Raw genomic sequence first — 22,067 nt, 5'->3', positions numbered from 1 at the left:
ACCAGGCCAAAAGGTTTCTCTATACTGAGTTTGATATTTTTGCTAAGTTTGCCTCTCGCTTTTTAACATGACTTTAAAATTGCCACTCCCTAGGGAAGAAGCTAGGAAGTACTTGTGTTATGTATCTTTACAGTGGGATTCTGCATTTCAGAAATACCCAAATAGGCATGTATAGCATGCCTAAACTGCATAAACATTTATTCAAGATGGAATTCAGTTTAGCTACTCTAAGAAGTTTGAATTTTATACAATCCTTAGAAAATATGATTTGATTTGCAGACAGGAGTATTCTCTTAAAGGAGGCTTTTATTTTCATTTTGGATGGTGTGAAGAGGTTTTTAATACATGAACCTTTACACCTGGTATTGGAAACAAAAATATGATTGAGGATGTGGTTATACTGACTTAGTACACTAGGGCTCTTCATTTTATCATCTTGCTTAAATATCAGTTAAACAAGAATTTAGACTGAATCTTGGGTTTGGTTGGGTTTGTTGTTTTTTTTTTAAGCTTCTGTCTTGCTGTAAAGAGGAGTATGGAAAACTGTAGTTAATATTCTACATTCCTGAAGTTTTAGTATATGATTTTGTCAGAAATACAATAAACATGAAAACAAGTTCGCTTTTCCTAGAACTGCCTTTCAGCAAAATTAGCTTTTGCTACAAAACCTGCAGATAATACTCTGTAAAGTTTTGCCACATGTACAAATCATTCATCAGTGCACACTTGCATGACTGATGCTGATGGAATGCAGATAGGCTACTTAGCAGAGTTTACAAGCTACAGAATAGGTTATTCATCTTTACTGGTTTCAAAAAATTCTGTCTCAAGCAGCTTGACAAATATTTTCCTGAACTTCCAAGAATTGCTAATAACTATGCTTAAATGAGTAACATAATTCATAATTTCATAAACAGTGTGTGTGATGGGAGCCTTGGTCTTGAGATAGCATGAGCTCATCGGAAGTAAGTTTGGTTGCTTCATTGCTGGTTTTTTAATCTGCTTTTAACATTAATATTAAACATTGATAAATATTTAAGAATTTGAAACAGGAAAATTGCCTGAGAGGATGGATGCCAACAGAAGGACTCCCAAGTGTTATATTTATTAAATGCATTTATAGAACGAGACTTGGAAGTTTTACGTAGCATAAAATTCAGTAAACACAAATCTTCAAATTACTGTTGGAGTTATTGGCACTTGTATTAGTAAACAGAAGCAACAGTGAATAATATTTGAAATGTTTTAGATATATTAGGCCCATATAAGTTTCACAGTAGAGTTCATTACCTGTCATAATCACCAAGGCAGATTTCAGAACTGGGATGATGCTTTTGTTTTGATTAAACCTGGTGTTGTACAGTTTATGTCTCCGCAGCTCTGAAATCAGCCCCCACCACAACCCCTCATAAAGAAATCTGAATTGTCATCCTGCCTTTCCTGCTGAAGAGACATAAACCAATTCAGGGCACAGGAGACTGATGTGGGTCTCTGACTTGACGTCCTCTGCAACTCGTTTGTCCGCCTTGCCTCCGTGGAGGCTATCAACCCTTCAGGAACACCACAGTGTTAGGATTGATGTATATATTAGCACAGCTCCAAAAAAGTCGAGGCCAAGACTTGATAAGTCATGTAAAAAAACTGGTTTTGGCTTGCGTTTATCGGAAGGGAATTTCCCATTCATAATGGTAGAGTGTTTTGCTTGTCAGCATGGAGACACGTTCGGTGCCTTTGGGCACAGTGCTTTTGAGGGGATTAAGGATGGGCTTCTCTTCTACCTGCTGGAGACAGCCTCTTCAAGGAGACTGCAAACAGGCTGACCTTTTAACAGTATTCCTTCCTTGTCTTAGTGGGAATGTCAGCCAGGAAAAACTGGTTTGATGCCTCCTGGATGTCAGTGTTATCAGTTTAATAGCTAAAAGAGGCTGTCTTGAGCAGCCACGTCATATTTTTAACTGCCTTGCTAAGCTGTTGCAGAAGAGAAAGCCCTTTAAGTAGGACATCGAGTCCTACTGGGGAGCTGCTGCTCAGCCATGCCAGCAGCCACAGGGGTACATTTGGCTGGGTAGGGGTCCCAGTGCCTGTGCGCCTTTCAGAGTGAACAGACCGCTTGCCCTGATGCATTGCTTCCCCGCTTAAAAATAAAATTTCATCCTTTTTGTTAACTTTCTTATTTAAAACCTTCATCTTTTGCATCTCATAGACTTTGGGTTAATTTTAGTAAAATCTCTCCTTTGCTTTTAAATTTTGTTTGTAGTAACGCAGCACAAAAATTATGATTAGGTCATTAACCAGAAAAAACCCGGCGCTCATCTGCAGGTGATCAGATGACATCAGAGGCCTGGTTTTAATTTGTGGGTAGTTCTGATTGTAACTAAAAGAGACTCGCTCCTTTTGTGGAATTGGCTGGCTATTTCCCCACATCTGGAGTTAATGAAGTCTTTGAGACCACATCAGTTGTGTTTTGCCGCAAGAACCCTTTGATCTGAAAAATCTAGACTGGCACAAGTGCAGCTTCATAACATTGCAGCTATGTTTTTGCAAGCTATAGTTAAGATACCAAAACAAGCAGAAACTATATGAAGTTATGCGTCTGTGCTAGGACTTTCATGTAGCTGTTTGGAAGGGCCTCTTTTACGTTTATATGATTCATAACATTTTTATTATGTTAATGGCTTGTACATATGTATTTGTAAATTATACATTTGCAGGAGTTTTTGAGTTTAATTTCCCTTTTGAGATAGCGTTTAATCAGTTTTTATAAATCACTCAATTATGTAAAACGTTAAAATTTCAGTCTGAAGCTTGTATTTGCAAATCTCATCGATAATGTTGCCGTTTAAAAGAAGTATAATTCGTCACTGTAGGTGACTTTGCATTAATCAGTGTACATCTCCATGGCAGTGCTAAATGTCATAAAGCTTTGTTTCCACTGCTGTCCTGTGACAGTGATAGATTATCCATCAGCTATAGCATATGCTGTGTTATTCTGCACAACAGAGAACTTGTAAACTAAGCCCAGTTTTACCTAATATGTTTGCAGTCTTATGAGTGCGAGTATTTACAATTTGACAGAGTGACATTTCTGTTAAAATATGTCTCAGGCATGGAATATACATGCATTCATCATATAGAGTAAATACATATGTACTGCGAACATTGCTCAGAATGTATTGTCATTCTGTCACTCAGGTCTGGTAAGCATCTCTATTATTTTACATTTATTCCATAAACTGAAAAATTTCGAGTAAAATATTGAGCAGAAGCTTTCCGAAAAGCTTTCTTTAAAAAAAAAAAATAAATAATTTGTTTTTAATAAAAAACAATGGTAAACGAGCATGTAACTTAAAGTTTTGAGTTTTCCACTTGACTCCTTCTAACCATGAGTCTGTTTACCTGCTGCCTTTTAAATTACATGGCTCATCCCGAGCGCTGTGCCCTGGGCCCGTGCCCTGTGCCTTTGTCCCGATTCCACCATTGTGGAATTGCAGAGACTTTGCTGAAATGGGGTTGCTGTGGAGCGAGGCCGGGAGCGCAGTGCCTGGGTGCGGGTGATGTCAGAGGCGCTGGCTCAGCCACATCCCGGCCATTTGCTCCCACAGCAGCAGGGCTGCAAAAGCCTTCGGCAGCGGGAGGAGGGGGATTGGGATGCAAATGGAGCGGGACTTGCCCACTTCACTGTCCTCAATGTCCCTATCAGTACAGTCTCCCTCTGGGAGGACAATGCTTCTTTTTTAAGGGAACTTAGGCTTTTTTGTTGGCTGGCTTGGTTTTCCTGGCCCTTCTCTTGCTTGGTAAACAACATCTCAGAAAGACCAGGGAGAGTTGTGAATGCTGTAGAAATATGTGTGCCTGTACGTGCATAGGAAGGGATCAAAATAATCACTTTTGAATGTTAGGGAGTAGTGTGCTTTTTAAGTTGCATTATATAAGCTTTAAAGTTGTGAAATTATTCTTCATATATGTATTTATGAAGTCACCTGTATTTAACAAGTAAGATAAATAGTTAAAATACCACATTTTTTACTTTATAGCAAAAAGATGCTCCAGTTTCAATGCTACATTTTTATATTTTTTGTTGTTGTATATGTTGATCTGCTTTTTATTTATCTTCTAACACATGCTAATCATTGCAATATTCGGTATGGAACAACTAGTTGCAGGTAGAGTCCTTGACTCTGTGAATACTGGGCCTTGTTCATTTTACTTAACTTATTCCTGAGTACACTTTACATTTCTCCTTAGAGGTGCTGCAGTGAAAGACTTTGAGTCATTATGTTTATTTGGCATCTTACATTTTTAACTTGAAAAGAAAATTTGTTGCTTGCAAGTTGAGAATGGGCATTCCACTGGTGTGTTAATACTGAAGAGACAATAATACTGCTTTTCTTTAATGCTAGGCCAGTGTGAAAATCACATGCTCGCTGTTGCAGTTTAAAATTATTCCTGAGGACTTGCATGCATGTATTTCTGATGACTCTCCAAAGACGTGCGAGTTTCTGAATGGATGATAAAACGGTTGCATTAAAATCTTTCCATTTGTCACTGGATGTTCTTTTTCTTTCTGATTGTTGGGATGCCAGCTCATTAAATATTCAAACAGGCATACAGTTGTTTTAAAATAAAATTTGTTTGGGGCCCAGTTGTTTTATCTTGCTTTTTTATCTTGAGCAACAAGTCTGTGCGAGTCGTGTACTTAGAAAGCAAAATCAGCATTCAGGCTTTTATCAGGCCACCTGGCTGAGTTGGCACACCAGAAAGTGTGTTGCTAGGATCATTCTACTGTAGTTCCTCTGTACTGTGGCAACTTGCTAAAAAGCAAATAAAACAAGGGCAACAAATGCTGCGGCTTGCTACACTGTTCTTTTTTTATTTGTGCTTTCTCTCTATCTCTATGCTGTTGTGGTTTTTTTAATGCATGACACCCAGTTATTGCTAACCTGCTTTTATTGCTCTCCAATATGTAGGTGTATGCACCATCCCCAAGTTCTGATGATTTCAACAGAGAATCTCCAAGTTACCCATCTCCTAAGCCACCAAGCAGTATGTTTGCTAGCACTTTCTTTATGCAAGGTGGGTAAAATGTCACTTGTCCTTTAGGCAGAAATCTGCAGTCAGACTGTTTAACTGGGTGAATGAGGAAGCGTAAAGAGAGCATATTGTGCTAGAGCCTATGGTTAAGTTTTATATACTTCTGAAACAGTTAGATGAAGGGAACTGTCTGTTGATGTAAAGTTTTTCTCATGACATTAATTGCTGACTGAAATTTAAAGGGATTACACACCAGGCCAGATGGACAGAATTCCCATCCTTTGATTTGTAGGGGCTTCAGAGCAGCACACTGGAGTGATAGAGAAAAATGAGGTGGGGGCTTATTGACTCTTCTGGAATTTGACTGTACAATATCAGCTAACAGTCTTATGTTCTCAAATGCTTGTATATCCAGCATGCCAGAAAAAAGGGGGTAGCACTGAACGAAACAAGAGCAGAATCCATTTCCTCAGCCTCACGTCACACAGTTAACTCGTGCTGCAGTCTGGTGAGGGTTTGGAGCACATCGAGAGCTCAGAGTCTCAGTACGGGAGTTCACAGAGCACTTCAGTTTGTGCAACAGAAGGGAAACTGCACTGACACACAGGCTAAGGCTTATGTAATGTAGTCATTTCAGCTACTTAAATCTGCTATTTTGAAATGTTTTTTTACTTTGTCGTGTTGAGGTATCTGAGACTATAAATTGCTTGTTTTAGGTAAATAGATGTTTTGCAGTGTATGTTTATGATAAATTCTATTCGGCCAAACTTCTTACTCCTCCACCTCCTTTTTTATTATTTCTTTCAGTCTGGACTTTTTATCAACACTCTTGATTTAAGTCTGGCCTTACTGAAGGTCTGTGTAATTAGCAGAAGTGCTTGGTATTTTCTCAGCTGTGGTTGGATTATATTTCAGCTATAAAGCCTCTGTTGTTTCTTTGTTTATTTTTTTTAATAAATATAGCAATAGTGTGGTGGCATGAAAATAGAAGATACAGCATAAACTGGTCACTATTTCCCCACTGATATTAGTCTTAGTAACTGAACTCTGTATTTGTTTAAAATAATCTTGTAAAGGAACTGAGAAATTAGTATTCTTCATTATATGTATTTTTCTTGTTTTCTTTTCTGCTGAAAAAATACTGTAAAATAAAAGATGGGACCCACAATTCTTCTGACCTCTGGAGTTCATCCAATGGCATGAGCCAGCCTGGCTATGGTGGGATGCTTGGAGGCTCTTCTTCCCACATGTCCCAGTCCGGCAGTTACGGCAGCCTGCACACACACGATCGTTTGGTAAGACTCAGCACACACTAATATGTTTATAATCATGTATGGAGATCTAACTTAGGAGAATTCACTTCTCATTTGCTGCTCATGTCTGTCAGTTAAAAACCCAGTTGTTAGAAATCACAAACTTTATGTATTAGATTTATGTCCTTTTAGTTATGTCTTGTATAAATGAAAATCTGTGGCTGTGTAGTGGTCTGTTCTGAGGATGTATGAGTCCCTTTCTTCTGTACTGAAGATCTGGGTGTTACATATTTAGTATCTTAAAATATCAACATTTATTTAAGGGCTGCTTAATGTCTTATGTCTGCTTCTCTTCTCTCCAGAGCTATCCCCCGCATTCAGTCTCACCTACAGATATAAATGCCAGTCTTCCTCCAATGTCCAGCTTCCATCGTGGCAGTACCAGCAGTTCACCTTATGTAGCTGCCTCACACACTCCACCTGTCAATGGATCGGATAATATTCTGGGTAAAGAGTTCTTCCTGCTTTTTTTTTTTTCATTTTACAAGAAAATGAAATTTAGGGCTGCATGACGCACGAAATTAGTAAGATTTAATTTATGGCATGCTTGTAGATCAGGAAAAATTCACCACTGTGATATTTCTGTCCTCAGTATGGCTGAAATGAGGCAAATTGTTTTTCAGTCAGCTTAAGACTTACCCATTTACTTGCTTTCACAGTCAAGCCTGTGATGTATCTGGCTTAATGGCCGTGTCCCTCCAGAGTTTAGTTCATGTGCGTGTCCATATAGGAAGTTCTGGCACTGAAGTTTTCAGGGCTGCTGTGTCACCAAAGCACTGCTCTGGAGAAAGACAGGAAGGCTGTTTCTTAGGGGAGGTTGATAAAGTGCATCGTAAATTCCTCTCTTAACTGTTTTAGAGATTACAGAGTAGCCAGCATGGTGGCTGGTTTAGTCTCCTCTGTGCTCACCTAGGAAGTAAGAAACACGGGATGATCATCTGTTCCTTGCACATATTTGTTTGTCTTAAGATACAGCTGTAGAAGTTAAGTGCTTGTAGATGCCCCTTGTTGATTTGATAGCATTTGCACTTAGCTTCATTTTAAGGAAGTGGAAATTAGTTAGGGTGACTATGTTAGCTCTGATTTGGGAGCATGTTTTACACCAAGATGTTTAAACAGAACCCAGTTAGTGAATCTGCATGGGAAATTCAGGCTGGAAAATCCAAGTTTGTCATAAACTTGGAAACAGTGTGCATTACATTATTTGGATTTCTGATGTGAATGGCTTACATTCACATTCAATACATTTTTTGGCTTTAGAAATTGATAATTGGAGAAAGAAGACTTGCTTTTAAAGAGTCTGTCTTCTACAGCAAAGCAGATATTTTGGAGGATTCAGTTCCTCTCTGTGTTTCCAATTGGCAGGGCTTCAGACTTCCTCTTGGCTTGATGGCGTGTGGAGCAAAAGGGCACGCAAAGCTGCTGACATGCAACTGAGAGCAGGGGTGACAGAAAGCTTGGTGCATCAGAGCTTTTCAGGGACCTTTTAAACCAAAGATGAGAGCACAACACAGGGAATTAGAGCAGGGGGGGCAAGGAGACACATAAAGAACTGTTCTGTGAATTTGGCTTTAAGAATTAATTAAACGTGCAGTACTTCAGTGATAGCAGTTTAGAAATAAGCTGCAATAATGTAATTTTCTGATTTTCATTTTTCTTTTCACATTTCATTAAGATTAGACTATGATCCTAGAAAATAATTTGTCTTTTTTCAGCTACTTTCACTTGTTGGTCCTTAAGTTATCACGGTGATACTGTGTTTGACTTTTAAGAGGAGAGCATCTAAATGTAAATCTAATTGTTTTAATTAAATTTTTAAGTCTAATGAGAACTGATTCTATTGACACTGACTTCCTCAGACAATCAATTTAAAAAGTGGTTGCTCAACTCTATGTGATGAATAAAATAATAAAAATAAATAAAATTTCAGCTTTAAAAATAAGTGTTGGTTTTACTTTCCACATTACAGGAAACAGAGGAAATGGTGCTGGAAGCTCACAGACAGGTGATGCACTTGGAAAGGCATTGGCCTCTGTAAGTAGCAGTTAGAATATTCGGATCTGAAACACATATTTTAATCCATTATTTACATGTCATTCATTTTATAATATCAAATCAGGAATTTTCACGTATGAAATCAAAACAATGTACTATGATGCAATTTCCTATACTAGAAAAATGTCCTTTTAAAATGTAAGCGAAAGTGAAAAGTGCTTTTATTTGGAGAAGATTCATTCTGAATTCCTTTTTCTTCAGGTGATCAAAAGATTTAACGCAGATCTGGTTTAAAAATCTGGTATAGACAAAGTAAAAGATAAACATAGAAAGTTGATTTTATTTTTTTTTCTGTAGTGTTTTAGGGAAAGTCAAATATTTTTAACATTAGTCTTAGAGCAGATCTTGTCTCTAGGTTTAAAATGTTTCCTCAATGGCCTTACAAAATGGAGAGGTTTTGAATGCTGTGTTGTATAGCTAGAATCTATGGAACAGCCTTTAGAATGTTGTATATGCAAAAATTCAAACTTTTAACTTCTGTTGGAATAATGTAAAACTTGGCAAGTATCTTCAATCTACTGTAAGCTGTTTCCATATGCATGCATACAGTAATTATTTTTTCATTAGTACAATCAGATGTACTTTTAATAAAAGAATAATTGATACACAGCAGCAGAAATTTCAGAGTTGGGAATGGTGGCTGGGGAAGCACTTTATATTTCTTATTTGGAGCTTGTATGGAGCAGACTTCGCAATCCTAAATGACCATTCCTATGTTGGGTTCTGCTTCCCTCACCTCATACCAGTGAATGCAAATGTGCATATTCATGCAGATCCTGTTACCCTTGCATCTCTCAGAGGGTCATATGTTAGAAGATTACCAGATCTGATAATGTCTGTAATGTCCATATTGGGGAGGAGAACTGTGACCTACTGGCTTTGAGGAGAAAAATGTCTTTGTTGCTTTCGGGGATTCAGCAAGTAGATAACAATTTGGGAGTCCAGAGGGCAGTTAATGCTCTCTTTGGTCTGTTTGAGACCTGTCAGAAAAGAACAGGGATCATTTTGCTTCCTAGAAATAGCAATGCTCATACACCCCAGGCTGTTCATTGCTCTGCAGATGTATTTGGGTGTCTGCTGTTCTGCAGCCGGAACAAAATTTCCTTGTTAAGTCTGACACGCTGGCCAGTTAGACCTGCGGGACTTGATGACATTTTCCACTGCTCTCCTTTTCTAAATGATTTTCTCATCCTTTCAGGTATTTTTGTCCAAGTCACTAGCTGAGAAAGCCAGGCTGATGTTTTGAGGAAAAACTAAATATATTACGAGTGGAAGTCAGGGCAGAAATGTTTAATCTAACTGGTGGGTGGGCTCTGGTTGTCATAGAAACTTGTTTCTGTCATCCCGTGTTGTTGCTTGGCAGGAGCAGCCAGGTCATTCCATAAATCATTTCTGTCATAGCTGATGGTGATGCATTCCATCTGCTCTATCAGTGCATGCCATAGTCTGCACACTTCAAATCCCTCGCCTCATCCATCTGCTTCCCCCGCACCCCGCACCACGCGCACCCAGTACACTCCTTGCGCTCGTTCAGCGAGAGCGCGGCTCGCGGCTGGGCGAGGAGGGAGGTGGGCTCTCCTGCAGGTGAAGCTGACACACATGAATTTTGACAGCTAGGAAATCAAGAATATTTTTCTGTTTGAACAAAGTTTTATTTAAATACTGCGATTGTCGTGCCCTTTTTTTTCCCCCTAAGATGCCACTATATTCCTTTCTGTTTTGATTTTAAATGCTGCCGCTGCAACTGTTGAGAGGAATTTCTAGTTCTAAAATTCTGTTGATGTACATCTCACAATAGGCCTTTCATGTGTGAAACATCAGAGGATACGACATTTGTTCTTCAGTTTAGGTATTAAAGACCATACAGAATAGTATGTGATTAAACATGTAAGGCCAGATAATACATTTGCAAAGGTTCTTTTATTTTAGGTTTAAGCCTGGATAATTGTGGTCTTAATCTCAGGGTAGGCAAGAAAGAGAATTGTACATGAAAGTATTTACACAAAGTTCCCAAAGCCCTGTGGATTATGCATTAGTTTGGATAATGAACTAGTATAGATAGAAAGAAAAGAAAATCTGGGTATTCGTGCCATTTCTAATGTGTTTCCCTGAACATTTGCCAAACAATAACCCTTTAAGATTGTGCCCATGGAGGGTTATATGGCAGGAGAAACATCTGGTTTATTTCATTGCCTAATGCCAAATCAAAACACTTGGTCTTTAATTTAGAGGAGATCAAACAGGAGGACTGTTTAACTTTGTTGATTATATCAGACCTCTTTGTGATAACTTATGTTTTGATTCCTACCTCAGCACTAGGGTAAAGGCCTTTGTACCGTCTCGGTAGTTAAATAGCCACTGGTCCCTTCACAAAAGAAAAGAAAATGTAGGGAAGTTGACTTCTAAAAGTAATTCATGAATTAAGTTTCTTTGTTGCTTTAGACTCAATAACATTAACATAACAAAGCCTAACTGAAATGTACACTGTAGTGTTTAAAAAATTGGACTAACAGCTCTGAGGTTTGGCTCTGCAGGCTCTCAATTGTGCAGCTTTTGTTTAAGAGCCTTTTCATTAGACCCTGGCATATTGGCACCCCACTGATTGGAATGGACCATGACTGATAGGAGGAGGAGTCTCATTTGTTGCAGTAAAATGAGTCATGTTACCGTTTAAGCCTGGCAGAAGGTGTCAGGGTTGTTCATCATTGGTCATTTAACAGCACAGCAGCCAGGGACTGCATGCAGAATGAATTCTGACCTCATGTTTTAGTTGGGGCTTTGCTGTACTGTAGATTTTCCCTGTTATAAAATACAGCAAAATAAAACTGGCAGGTAGACCTGTGGAAAATGAGCAGTTTCAAAGAAAACTTTGTGGCCTTCGACTTTATTTTAATTTTCTGTATCTTATCTGACTGAGACTCTCTACAGTTCTTACACTGACAGCCAAGATTTATTTTTGTGCTGATGTACAATGCATGAATTTCCTCCGGTAGTATGAGGTAGTTTGTTCTAAATATATTTTCTTTCTAGCATGTATGAAAAGGAGGAAGCATTTCCATTAGGGAACTGATGGTCATTTCTAATGGAAAAGTGTAATATACCAGGAAGGAGCATGTGGTCTATCAGGTCCTGGTTTTGTCAGTTCACAAAATACAATATGGAACTTAATGAAGTTATTGTCAGCTAAATGCTGAAATGTCATATTGTCTGTGTGAAGAGACATCAACCACACTGCCAGTGAAGATTTTTTTAACTGCCATCTGATGACTAACAAATCCTGGTCTCTGCTCAAGTAAAACAGGTTTGAACCAATGACCTATAAAAATATGTTCTGAAATCCATAGTCAGCCTCTAAATCTATTCAATTCCCTTCATAAAATTAATTTTCCCAGTGTCTTGAGATTTTAATTTTTAATTAAAGCTCTAAGCATTATGTCTTCTATTTTTACAAATAGTTTTTAATTTCATTAATAGCAAGGAAAGAATTGTTTTAAGTTGAAGTTCAGTATCTCAGGAGGCCAATTGATACTGAAATAAGAGAGAAACACGTTATGTGCTGCAATACATTGCAAGAGAAACAAAATTTCAAGTGCTTTTTGTTTGGTAGGTACCAGTAATAAGAAAGCCTGAATGATTTCTTGGTGTTTTGTGAAGGATTAATATTTAGCAGATAACATGTGTTGACTGCTAAAATCTCTCTCTAAAGTTTGGAAAGTCATTATTCATTGGCGTTTTCCTGAAGTTTTCTTTGATATAATTAGCTGTGTACTGTGAACTCTTACGTGAATCGTTCCCCTGCAGAGACAGAAAGGCTGTAATTTCTGCTGCTCTTAAATGAGCAGGAAGGTCAGTTATACTTGTGTCACTATGAAATACAGGCTGTGCTTATTTGGACAGCTGCTTGAAAATGAAAGTTCTTTGGACATTTTTAGAGCCTTGAGTGTAATAAAGCAGAGCTGTGATTGAAGGATCAAATTGCATTTTTTATCAATCCACAATCAAGAGTGACAATTAAAACATGAAAAACAATCCTAATAGCTTTTTTTCCTGTGTATTATAACATATATTGATATATAATCTCTTTGTCTGTTGTCAGATTTATTCTCCTGATCATACCAGCAGTAGTTTTCCATCGAATCCATCAACACCAGTTGGGTCACCATCACCTCTTACAGGTACAGACTGGCCATTTGTCAATACCTTGTTTGTTGTTCCTAAGATGTCCTGTTACAAATCACAGGAAAATCAGCATTAACTTCCTTGCATGACTGCTTGTGCATTTTGGTTATTTTTCCATTGTATAAAACAAAGATTTATAAATCCAGATTCTTAGACATTTTGTTAGGGGCTTTCACTTCAGTCCTGGGAACTTGCTTTGAAAATTAGCTAATTCAAATAATGTTTGGAAGCATTAACTGGCCATATATTATCAGGGCTATAAAGGTATCTGTACAGATTTGCACTGTTTGAGAGAAAGAAGAGTGATTTGATTTGAGATTTTTTTCAGCTATATGTTAAAGCTCTGTGGCAGCTTTCAGTGACAAACACAGCAGATGTGTGTTCCCTCTAATGAAAATATAGTAGGCTATGAGACTATCCAATTTTTACACAAGATAGCTTTTCATTCATATATTTCATGAATGTTTTCATTCTATGGGAGAAGAATTTCTGGCATTTTTCAAAATAAATGCTGTGTATTGCAGCCACCTCTGTCACCTGTGCTTTGTGTGTTTGTAGTGTGAATGTGGGAAGAAGCATTCCAGTGTGGAGATGAACTGTGGGCAGCTGCCTACAGCTATTAGTGGTGGTGCAGCTTTCACAGACACTGTGGCCTCAGCTGTCTAGTAAAAGTTGAACAGCTGTTCTCCATATAGAGAGGACTGTGAAAGCTCCATTGACTTAAATTTGTTGTTTAACAAAGAACTAGAATTACAAGTAAGATGATGTAACTTTAACCCTGTTCTTTCCTATAGTGCAATTTGTTAAATTATTTAACATTTATACAACAGTCTGTTTCCCTATTCTCTGCTGTTTAATATATCCCTGCAGGCTCCTGGCCATTGGTCACTTTACTATAAGTGTTGTACTTTTTATAAAACATTAAAATTACCTTAAGGTGAAAAGGGCACAGAACGAGCTTAGCTGGACACTTTCGTAACCTAGAAGAACAAATTAGTAAAGTTATTGCATGCAAAATACACTCATAATCATATGGATGTGAATATGCATATCTCTATATGCAGTGTCACTCAAAACCTCCATCATTCATGCTTCACTCCTGTTTAATGGACACTGCTCTGGTTTCCTGTGGATGTAATGGATTAATGAATATCTGACATGGCTTACCTGAGCAGCTGCTTTGGGCATTTCTTTTCTATTACTGAATAATCCATGCTGAATTGAGTAATGATGGGATTAATGGGATTTTTGATTTAGTGATTACAGTTGACAAAAAATGTTTTGTGTATTCTGTTGAAAAAGCAGATCAGAGCAGAAAATTATTATTATTTTCTTTTTAACATCAAAGCAAGTATTGAAAATATTTTGTGGCTGGAAGAAAGAAGTTCTGACATTTCAAAGTATTTAAAATTTTAAAGATACCAAGGAGGTTTTTTTTTCCCGAGAGTTGCCTAATGAGATACTGCACCTCATTTTGTAAGCATGAAAGCACTAACTAATTTCTGAGTTTAGAGTACAAATTTGAGGTCACTAAAATTTGTGTTTTCCTTTTGCTGTTGTCATCTTTGTCTGTTGCAACCTGTATGAAATCTACAACATTTCTGCTTTGTGTTCCTTATTCTGGATCCTGATGGTTAAGACAGTAGTAGATGTAAGCAAATAATACTGAAATAATTTTCAGGCTCAAACTTAGCATCTGCTTCACATTTATACCCTCCCACCCCCTTTAATTTCAGTGATACAGAATTTATCAAGCTTTTGGTAAATTGCTCCAGTAGTTAATTACCTTCATTTATGAATCTGGACTTTTATCTTTATTCCCAGATGAGTCACTAAGAACACAGTGAAGCACAATGTGAAGTAATTACTACTGCATTTATTGCTATTTATACTCTTGGTAGCCATTTTCTGTCTTGACCCAAAAAGTTATTGCAGATAAAACAAATGTTTTATGTATACTGAAATAATATATTTTGGAGCATTTTAGCCTTCATTGTGTTTTCCCCTTTTGCAGTTAGGTATTTGTTTAGTTAGCATTCATAATATTACAGATTGCTTTAATCATAATTTGCCCATCCTTTAATTGTGAGTTGCGGTAGGAGTACTGTGTTTACCAGGGAAAGCACTGACGGATACCAACGTCAGGAGACCTTGGGGTTCATAAACTCATGACTGACTCCTTGGCTCTTACGTTGCTGAATGAGGATTAATGACGTTTTTTAATTCAGTTAAGTAAAAGCTTGAAGAACAACTTGATGAAAACCCTCAAGTATTACGAGACAATAGTGTATGTCTCGCCTGCCCTGCCCTCATTTAATTTCTAATTTTACATAAACATGCCCAGAGCTGAGCGTCTTGCATAGCTTTAATGATTGTGTACACGCATGTGAAGTTTATATAGGGATCTGAATGGTGGGAGCCTCGGTATTTTAAGAATCCTTCTGCAGGATCAGAGGCATTCAGGAGGTTCAGTGGGCTCTGAGCGTGCAAAGCCAGCCCTCTGCAGCTCCAAGTATGTTTGAAAGGGGAGCCAGAGGATTAGTGTTGGGGAGACTCGGGGTAAGAACAATACTGCAGTGATTGCTGTCGGTGACCCCTGTAAATCCTAACACTTGCCTGGCTTATTTGTTTTTTAATGCTGCTGTGTTGGTGCTGCACTAAAAGCTGCAGTTGTTAATTGCAGGGCTTGTGGTGCCAGGATGCTTTTTAACATAATTGGTGGATTTCATGCACGAACTTCTAGGAGGGGGAGTGGAATGAGGCAAGCAGGAAATCGGTGCCATCTGGCAACCTGCAGCCATGGAGGCAGAGTGCCACTGCTTGGGAAGAGCCCTGGCGGTGCCGAGGTGTGACTGAAAGCTGCAGGTTGCAGTTGGGTTGGGCATTGCACAGGAGGAGTTGGTTATTGCCTCCCTTCTTTTCTTTCTGTCTCCTTTGTGAGATGTCCCACTTGCAGTTTTGTTCTGGGCTTACACTGTAGAAATAGGACCTTCTTCAGTTAAATCCCCCAAACAAATGTGTCCGAAATGATTCACAGGCTTTCAGTCTGTTTGCTGCTCACCTGGCCACCTTCCTGCTTAATCCCGAGCTGCTGCTGTGCTGTAGGGAGTGGTACTCGGAGTTCTGATAGCAGCAGTGCTCCTGACCACAGTCCTGTCTCTAAAAATGGAGTTCTGAGCAGGGAAAAATTTGAACGTTGTGCTGAACCAAAATACTCCGTAGTTTTTTCATTAATGGCTGTGCAAAAATAAGTGGACTCCAAACATTATTCCCAAGTTCAGGAATGACAGCAATGCAGAGACTACAGGTCCAGACCCAGAGTAGCTGTGTGAACTGAAAATCAGTAATAATAAACTTACTTACTGAATTCTTTGTATTTTAAAAGAGAATTCCAACACAATTATGGCAGCTCTGGACTTTCATGAAATAGGAGATTTTTATTATTTTTTAATTAGAAAGGAAATATTTAGGTATTTTAATAGCTATGCAAGCTGTACTCTTTTTGTTAAATAAAACCTTGTCTTTAAAAGGTAACTACTTGCAGCTCTCTGAACAAAGGAACTGTAATGTTATTAAACCTTTTCCCAGTTTTCCAGACGTACAGCTCTGGCTGTTATTGAAAGAACAAGCCCACAGGCTCTTCCTTTAATGAGCTGCGTTGGATTGTATATCCATAATTTATTAATGTAATTGCTTTATTATTACATTTGTATGGCTGAAAGGAAGCTGTCTCTAATGGCCATAGAATTCCATGTAGTATCTTTATAAAAGATGCATTAATAGTTGGTGAGAAAAATGCATGTTGTACTACTTCAGGCTTTGTGTTAAAAGTACTGCTTTATTAGTTATTGCATTTCACATCTAATTATTTTTAAAATTTACATGATAATTAGAGATATTTATGTCAGATTAGAATGGCTATGTATTTGAATTTGCAGTGTATAGGTAATACAAATTCAGTTGTCAATTTGTTTACAATCAATGATTCTTCTGCTGCTGATTTACCTTAAGTATGTCTGAAATACCAAATGGGAATGACTTAGGTGTACTTTTACTCTTCTAAATTTGGAATGCATTGTAATCTAAAATGGTATAGTGTACAACTAGACCAGATACAGCTTTTAGATCCAGTTTTATGTTTTCATGTTTAGTAGAGAGGTGTCATAAAAATGGTTCTCCAGTTATCCCTAACTTGGTGTCTATTTGATTACTTTAAGTATTTTTGTTGTGTATTTTAACAATATTAAAAATACACCTTCATATACTGAACAGAATCTTAAGAAGAATTCAGCAGGTCTTTTTTGGTGACACAGGGCAGAAGCAGGTATTTCAAATATGGTTTGTGTGTGTGTGTGTGTGTACTTAGTCCACTTTTTAATGTTGAAGTGCTTTGAAGATGTCACCACTTGTGTCACTGACAATGATCTAACCCTACAGATGCCAGGATATGAAAATTATCCGTCAGTAAGGCAGAATGAAGGAATTTGTCCTCCTTTGTATACCCATATGTTAGCTTACCTTTATGCAAAATATGTTTGGTTTAATTATGTTGAGAAGTACAGTCTCTGCTTCCCACTTCTGCTGTGTAAATCTGTGCACTAACCTAGACAATTTTGACAGGTGCCAGTCAGTGGTCGAGGAGTGGAGGACAAGCGCCCTCATCTCCCAGCTATGAAAACTCTCTACACTCCTTGGTAAGAATTGGTGAAAGCAACATAGTACTTTTTACTTAGGAGTTGAAGGCTCGGTTTTGTATAAATCCTGCATATCATTAAAGGAAACAGTAGGATAGCATTACAAATGAATTCTTTGCTAACAAATGGCCTGTTCAGTTGAACAATATAAGACGTGCAGGGTGTGTCTTTCACCATCTGTTCCTTGGGCATCAGGCTTCTGTGCTGAGGACAGCTGGTGCTAAAGCGCTGTTATGAGATTCTGGTACCTTTTCACAAATCCATAGCTAATTCTTATCTAAAGTTCAGTCTGGAGAAAGATAAAGACTTCATGCCTCCGCATTTACTTGTCCTTCCCCCTCTCTCCCTCAAATGGCAGTCTCTAGGGCTGTTATTAAAGTATTAATACATTTTATTTGCAATTATTATTTGTTGTGGGGAATGTTCATTTATTAATTAAACATTTTACAGAAAAACACACAGGCAGTAATCTACAGCATTGTAAATTTTTCTTCTTTTGAGGATTCAGCAGAGGATGTCAGTTACTGACTTCCTTCTTACATTTCCGATACAATACTGGGAGGAAACAGGGAAAATTTGAGGGAAGGTTTTGATTACTTACTTAATATTTCTAGTTTCCACAGATGTAATTTCTATTTTTTTCTGTCTAACAAGAATAAATTATAAGTTAAATCAGATTTCTTTTCTTCAATATTTTTGCAATTAAATATTTTTTTTAATTGTTATGTACATCTGAGAATCCTAACATAACTGCAGTGTTAAATATTAGCCTTTTCTTATCTTAATACAATCAGATCTCTGTTGCATTAACTTGACTAACAATTTATTGCTGACATGCACATCAGCTGTTTCCTCACCTCTTTTTTGAATTAATCTTAACCTGTGCTTTGCTTCCTGTTCTGTCTTGACTTTGCCAGAAAAATCGAGTTGAACAGCAACTTCACGAGCATTTGCAAGATGCAATGTCCTTCTTAAAGGATGTCTGTGAGGTACTATTTCACTTTAGATGGTGCCTTTTTGTGTTTCAATTAACGCTTCCTTCGGATTCCCCATTAAAAACTTAAATTAGTGTAGTGTATGACCCATCTTTTGACTCCAACATCCTGTTATTTCTAGTTTCTAGAGCTGCAATGTCACAATTGATTTTGCTTTGGGGTTTTTTGGTATTCCTTTTAAAAGAAAATAATTTTAAGACAGACTTCGACAGCAACACAACTCGCTTTTATTTCTGAAATACCTAATCTATTTGAAGGTCCATTTTAAAAAATGATAATTTAAAGTTTTGTCCAGTTTTTTGGTAATACAGATTCTCAAAAAAAACACTGCCTCTCTTAATTGTTTCCAGCATGGTGAGGCTGATTTTATGATCATTCTTTCTTGTCCTGCATTAGCTTATTTTGTAGCAATTCCTTTTTTCTTTTCATGCCGTATAATAGCAGCTGAGTAACATTAACCTTATAATAAGCTTCACTTTCAAAGCTGCCACCTATTTGTGGAATGAATGCTATCTTGAGCAAAATCTCCAGATAATATTTTCTTTTTCCTGTTTGTTTGTAGTGCTGGTAGGTGCTCTCAAAGTCTTTTGATACTATTTTGATACCACATTTCATCGTCTATGTTTAATACCTCCAAGACAGACTGTGCTGTGGTGTGAGAGCCTGGGGATTTATCGAGTAACGCGTGTTCCTGTCCCTCTTGCATCCCCACAGCAGTCCCGCATGGAGGATCGCTTGGACAGACTCGACGATGCCATCCATGTGCTGCGGAACCACGCTGTGGGGCCTTCCACAAGCCTGTCAGCTGGCCATGGAGATATCCATAGTTTATTGGGACCATCCCACAATGGGCCAATTGGAAGCCTGAACTCAAACTATGGAGCATCCAGCCTTGTAACAGCCAGCAGACAAGCATCCATGGTAATGATGTTAGAAAACATGAGCATGTTTATGCAAAGCAATTACAGCTGATGCATTGAAACTATTGTAGAGCCTACTGAGGTAGAACTGGGCTGCAAGACTAATATTTATCAGGAAGAAACCACTTGAGATTCTTGTGGAGGAAAAGATGGCAGACGGCTTGCACCTGCTATGGGTTTCCAATTAGAACATTGAAGTGGGGGTGGGCAGAAATGAGGGGGAGGAAAAAGATGGGAAAACTTAGACTTTGGCCTGGTCAGTGGCCCATAAAATCCTGCTGTGACCATATGTAGAAAGCTGAAACTTTCTGCTGAGAGCGTTTCAGCTTATACATGCATTTTTTCCAGATGTGTAATAATTGGCAGAACCGTTTTCTCCTTGAAATGGTGAATAGGGAGATTGAATGGGAAAAGCAGTCGAGAAGGACTGAATTTCAAGTGTTCTGGTCTGGAAAAGCTGTTTATTGTAAATTGGAACTAGTCTTCAATAGCAGATGCTGGCAGAGGACTGGGAGGAAGCTGTTGGAATGTGGAACCATAGTGTGCGCAGGCTCAAAATTTAAACTTTTTTTCTAAACGAAAAGGAGTTTGAGCACAGCTGTAGTGTAAGTAACAATGAAAAGGAAACTACTTTCAGATTAATCCCCAAGAAGGGTGAAATAATTCAATCCATCTCTTTTAGTTTCTTTAAAAATGTGAACTGTTCTGAAAAAATGTAGTGGAGCTTTTTATAGATCAGAAATATGCTAAAAGCATTACACAGTAAACGAATCTATTTGTAGCATTGCTCACTTCCCTTTTTCTTCCTTTTCATTCCACCCTTCTCAAAAATGCTTAAAGGAAAAAGAGCTTTTAAAAACATGCTTGTTTTAGTGGTGCCATGTGTTTGCATGTTTACAGCGTAATTTTAAAGACCAGTTACATGCTGTGAAATTTTCTGTTATAAAACAGATTCACAGCTGGGTACTGTGTGATCAAGGCAAAATTTCACCTATCATCAAAATAATTAGGTACCCCAATTGCTGAAGGGTTTGTATTCTATAAAACAGAATTAGTTCCAGGCTCTCCCATTCGCACATCACACATCCATTTATATTAATTTCAGGACCGCTGCAGTAAACATCAAAAAGAACTGGTTGGTTTCTATAAGCTGCGTGTGTTTGGGGACTTTGGGGAGGGGGTACTTTCCAAATGCACATCCAACTTCAGCTTTCTATACAACTTCACTTCTAGTAATGAAGGAAGTGATGCATAAGTATTTTTGAATTTTTTTGTAGTACCTACTGAGATTTAATATTTAAAGAATGTTGTTAAAGTTCTGTCGTGTTCTGGGCTAGACTGAAATTTAGTCATACAGAAGAAAACTTTTTTCCCCCTCTGGTCTTGATGTGGTGTAAAGTGAGTGACTGAAACTGCAGTGACAATTTTTTTCTGTGGCTTGAGGAACCTTCTGATACTGCTAAACAAGACACAGTGAAAGAAATACAGGTAGTGCCAAAAGGTACATAAAAATCTCAGTTTCTCTTTTAAATAAGCTATGATAAATATTCCATCAACTGGTTTTTTATTGAAATAAGGGACAGTGGAAAATTACTCCCCAAAATGGGCAGAAGTTCCTTGATCTTTTCTAGTTTAGTGTAGTTGTGTAACTTAAATGTAATACAGACCTAATTTATCTTAGGTTTTTGATCCTAATTATTTGACTGACAGATGCTTGTCTGTTAGAAATAAATTAAGAAAAAAAAAAAAAAAGCCTGTACATTTCATCCTCACTTGGTGAAACAAGCTTGCAGATCAGTTTTGGCTTGAAAAGTGAGTCAGCTAAAGAATTTCTTGGATTAACCTTAATTTTGTTACATCAGAATAATTGGCTCCAACAGAAGGCATCCTGTTGTGGCCTTGCCCAGTCCCCAAAGAGCGCCCTTTGACATCATTTGCAATTGCAGGAACTCAGCGTGACTTAGGATGGAGTCCTGAAATAGGTACAGAGCAGGGGCTGGCACATCTGGCTGAGGTGCAGACTGAGTGCTTTATTAATGATGGCTGCATTGCAGTAATGCTCCACAGGTACAAGGGGTAATTCTTCTTCAGTGCTAAATAATTTCACACTCTTATTTACTATTAGGTTGGTATACTTTTTAAATAGTAAGTAGGAGAGCAGAGGATTTGTCACACGACCTGAACTGTAAGATCCAGCCTTCATTCCAGATTTAAATACTGCTTTACTTGAGATGACATCCAGTAAATTTTAAGAAAGTAATGAGTATTGGGCTAACATAGTGAGAAATGTCAACATTGATAAGGGTGATTACCTGTTTTTGAAGTTTTGTTTGACATAGGGTCAAGAAATGCTCATTGGAATTCAGCACTAAATGAAACTTCCTTGTTGAAGGAGGGTGGGATCTTTACACAAAACATTTTTTCTCTTTAAAAAAAATAGGAAAAAAAATAAATTTAATTTCCCTTGAAGATGATGATCTTGGCAGAAGGAGCTAGGAAATGAGTAATTTAACTCCTTTTTTTATGTAATTAGTGTAACCAGGCATGGTTTTATTTTAACATTTGCTTAATTTTTGAGCCAGATTTATTTTACAACTCTAGTTGACTTCATTTCCTGCTTGCTCTGAACGGTCTTGTTTTCTTTTTAGCTGGGCTGGCCATTAGACTTATTCAAATAGATTTTTAATATCTCAAACTCATCAAATATTTGCTAACTGGCCTTTGAAGTTGATTTGTATTTTATTTCATGTATTATTGAAAAGTTAAGAAGTAATACTTCTTGTTCTTATTCAAGCTGCTTTTTATTTGTCATTGTAATACAATGGAAAAAGAACAGCCTGAACTGATTAAAAATAAATAAATAAATAAAAGGTCTGGAAA

The 22,067-nt window shown here is 37.7% G+C and overlaps 1 protein-coding gene across 12 annotated transcripts in view; it reads left to right on the top strand.

The window, feature by feature from the left end:
- TCF12 (transcription factor 12) overlaps window positions 1-22,067 on the top strand; it is a 159,592-nt gene that overhangs the window by 125,100 nt on the left and 12,425 nt on the right. For 6 of the 12 annotated variants that reach the window (XM_015638551.2, XM_015638548.3, XM_015638549.3 and 3 more), the window contains 8 exons: window positions 4,968-5,073; window positions 6,187-6,326; window positions 6,647-6,791; window positions 8,314-8,378; window positions 12,496-12,574; window positions 17,199-17,272; window positions 18,190-18,261; window positions 18,982-19,188. In XM_015638551.2, the coding sequence (XP_015494037.1) occupies window positions 4,968-5,073; window positions 6,187-6,326; window positions 6,647-6,791; window positions 8,314-8,378; window positions 12,496-12,574; window positions 17,199-17,272; window positions 18,190-18,261; window positions 18,982-19,188 (888 nt within the window). The remainder of the gene's footprint in view (window positions 1-4,967; window positions 5,074-6,186; window positions 6,327-6,646; window positions 6,792-8,313; window positions 8,379-12,495; window positions 12,575-17,198; window positions 17,273-18,189; window positions 18,262-18,981; window positions 19,189-22,067) is intronic. The other 6 variants (XM_015638554.3, XM_015638552.3, XM_015638557.3 and 3 more) reach the window with 3 other exon arrangements.

This window comes from Parus major, chromosome 10 (assembly GCF_001522545.3).
Source record: "Parus major isolate Abel chromosome 10, Parus_major1.1, whole genome shotgun sequence".
NCBI lineage: Eukaryota > Metazoa > Chordata > Aves > Passeriformes > Paridae > Parus > Parus major.
The sequence above is the reverse complement of the archived record's forward strand: the minus strand, read 5'-3'. Positions and strand labels throughout refer to the sequence as shown.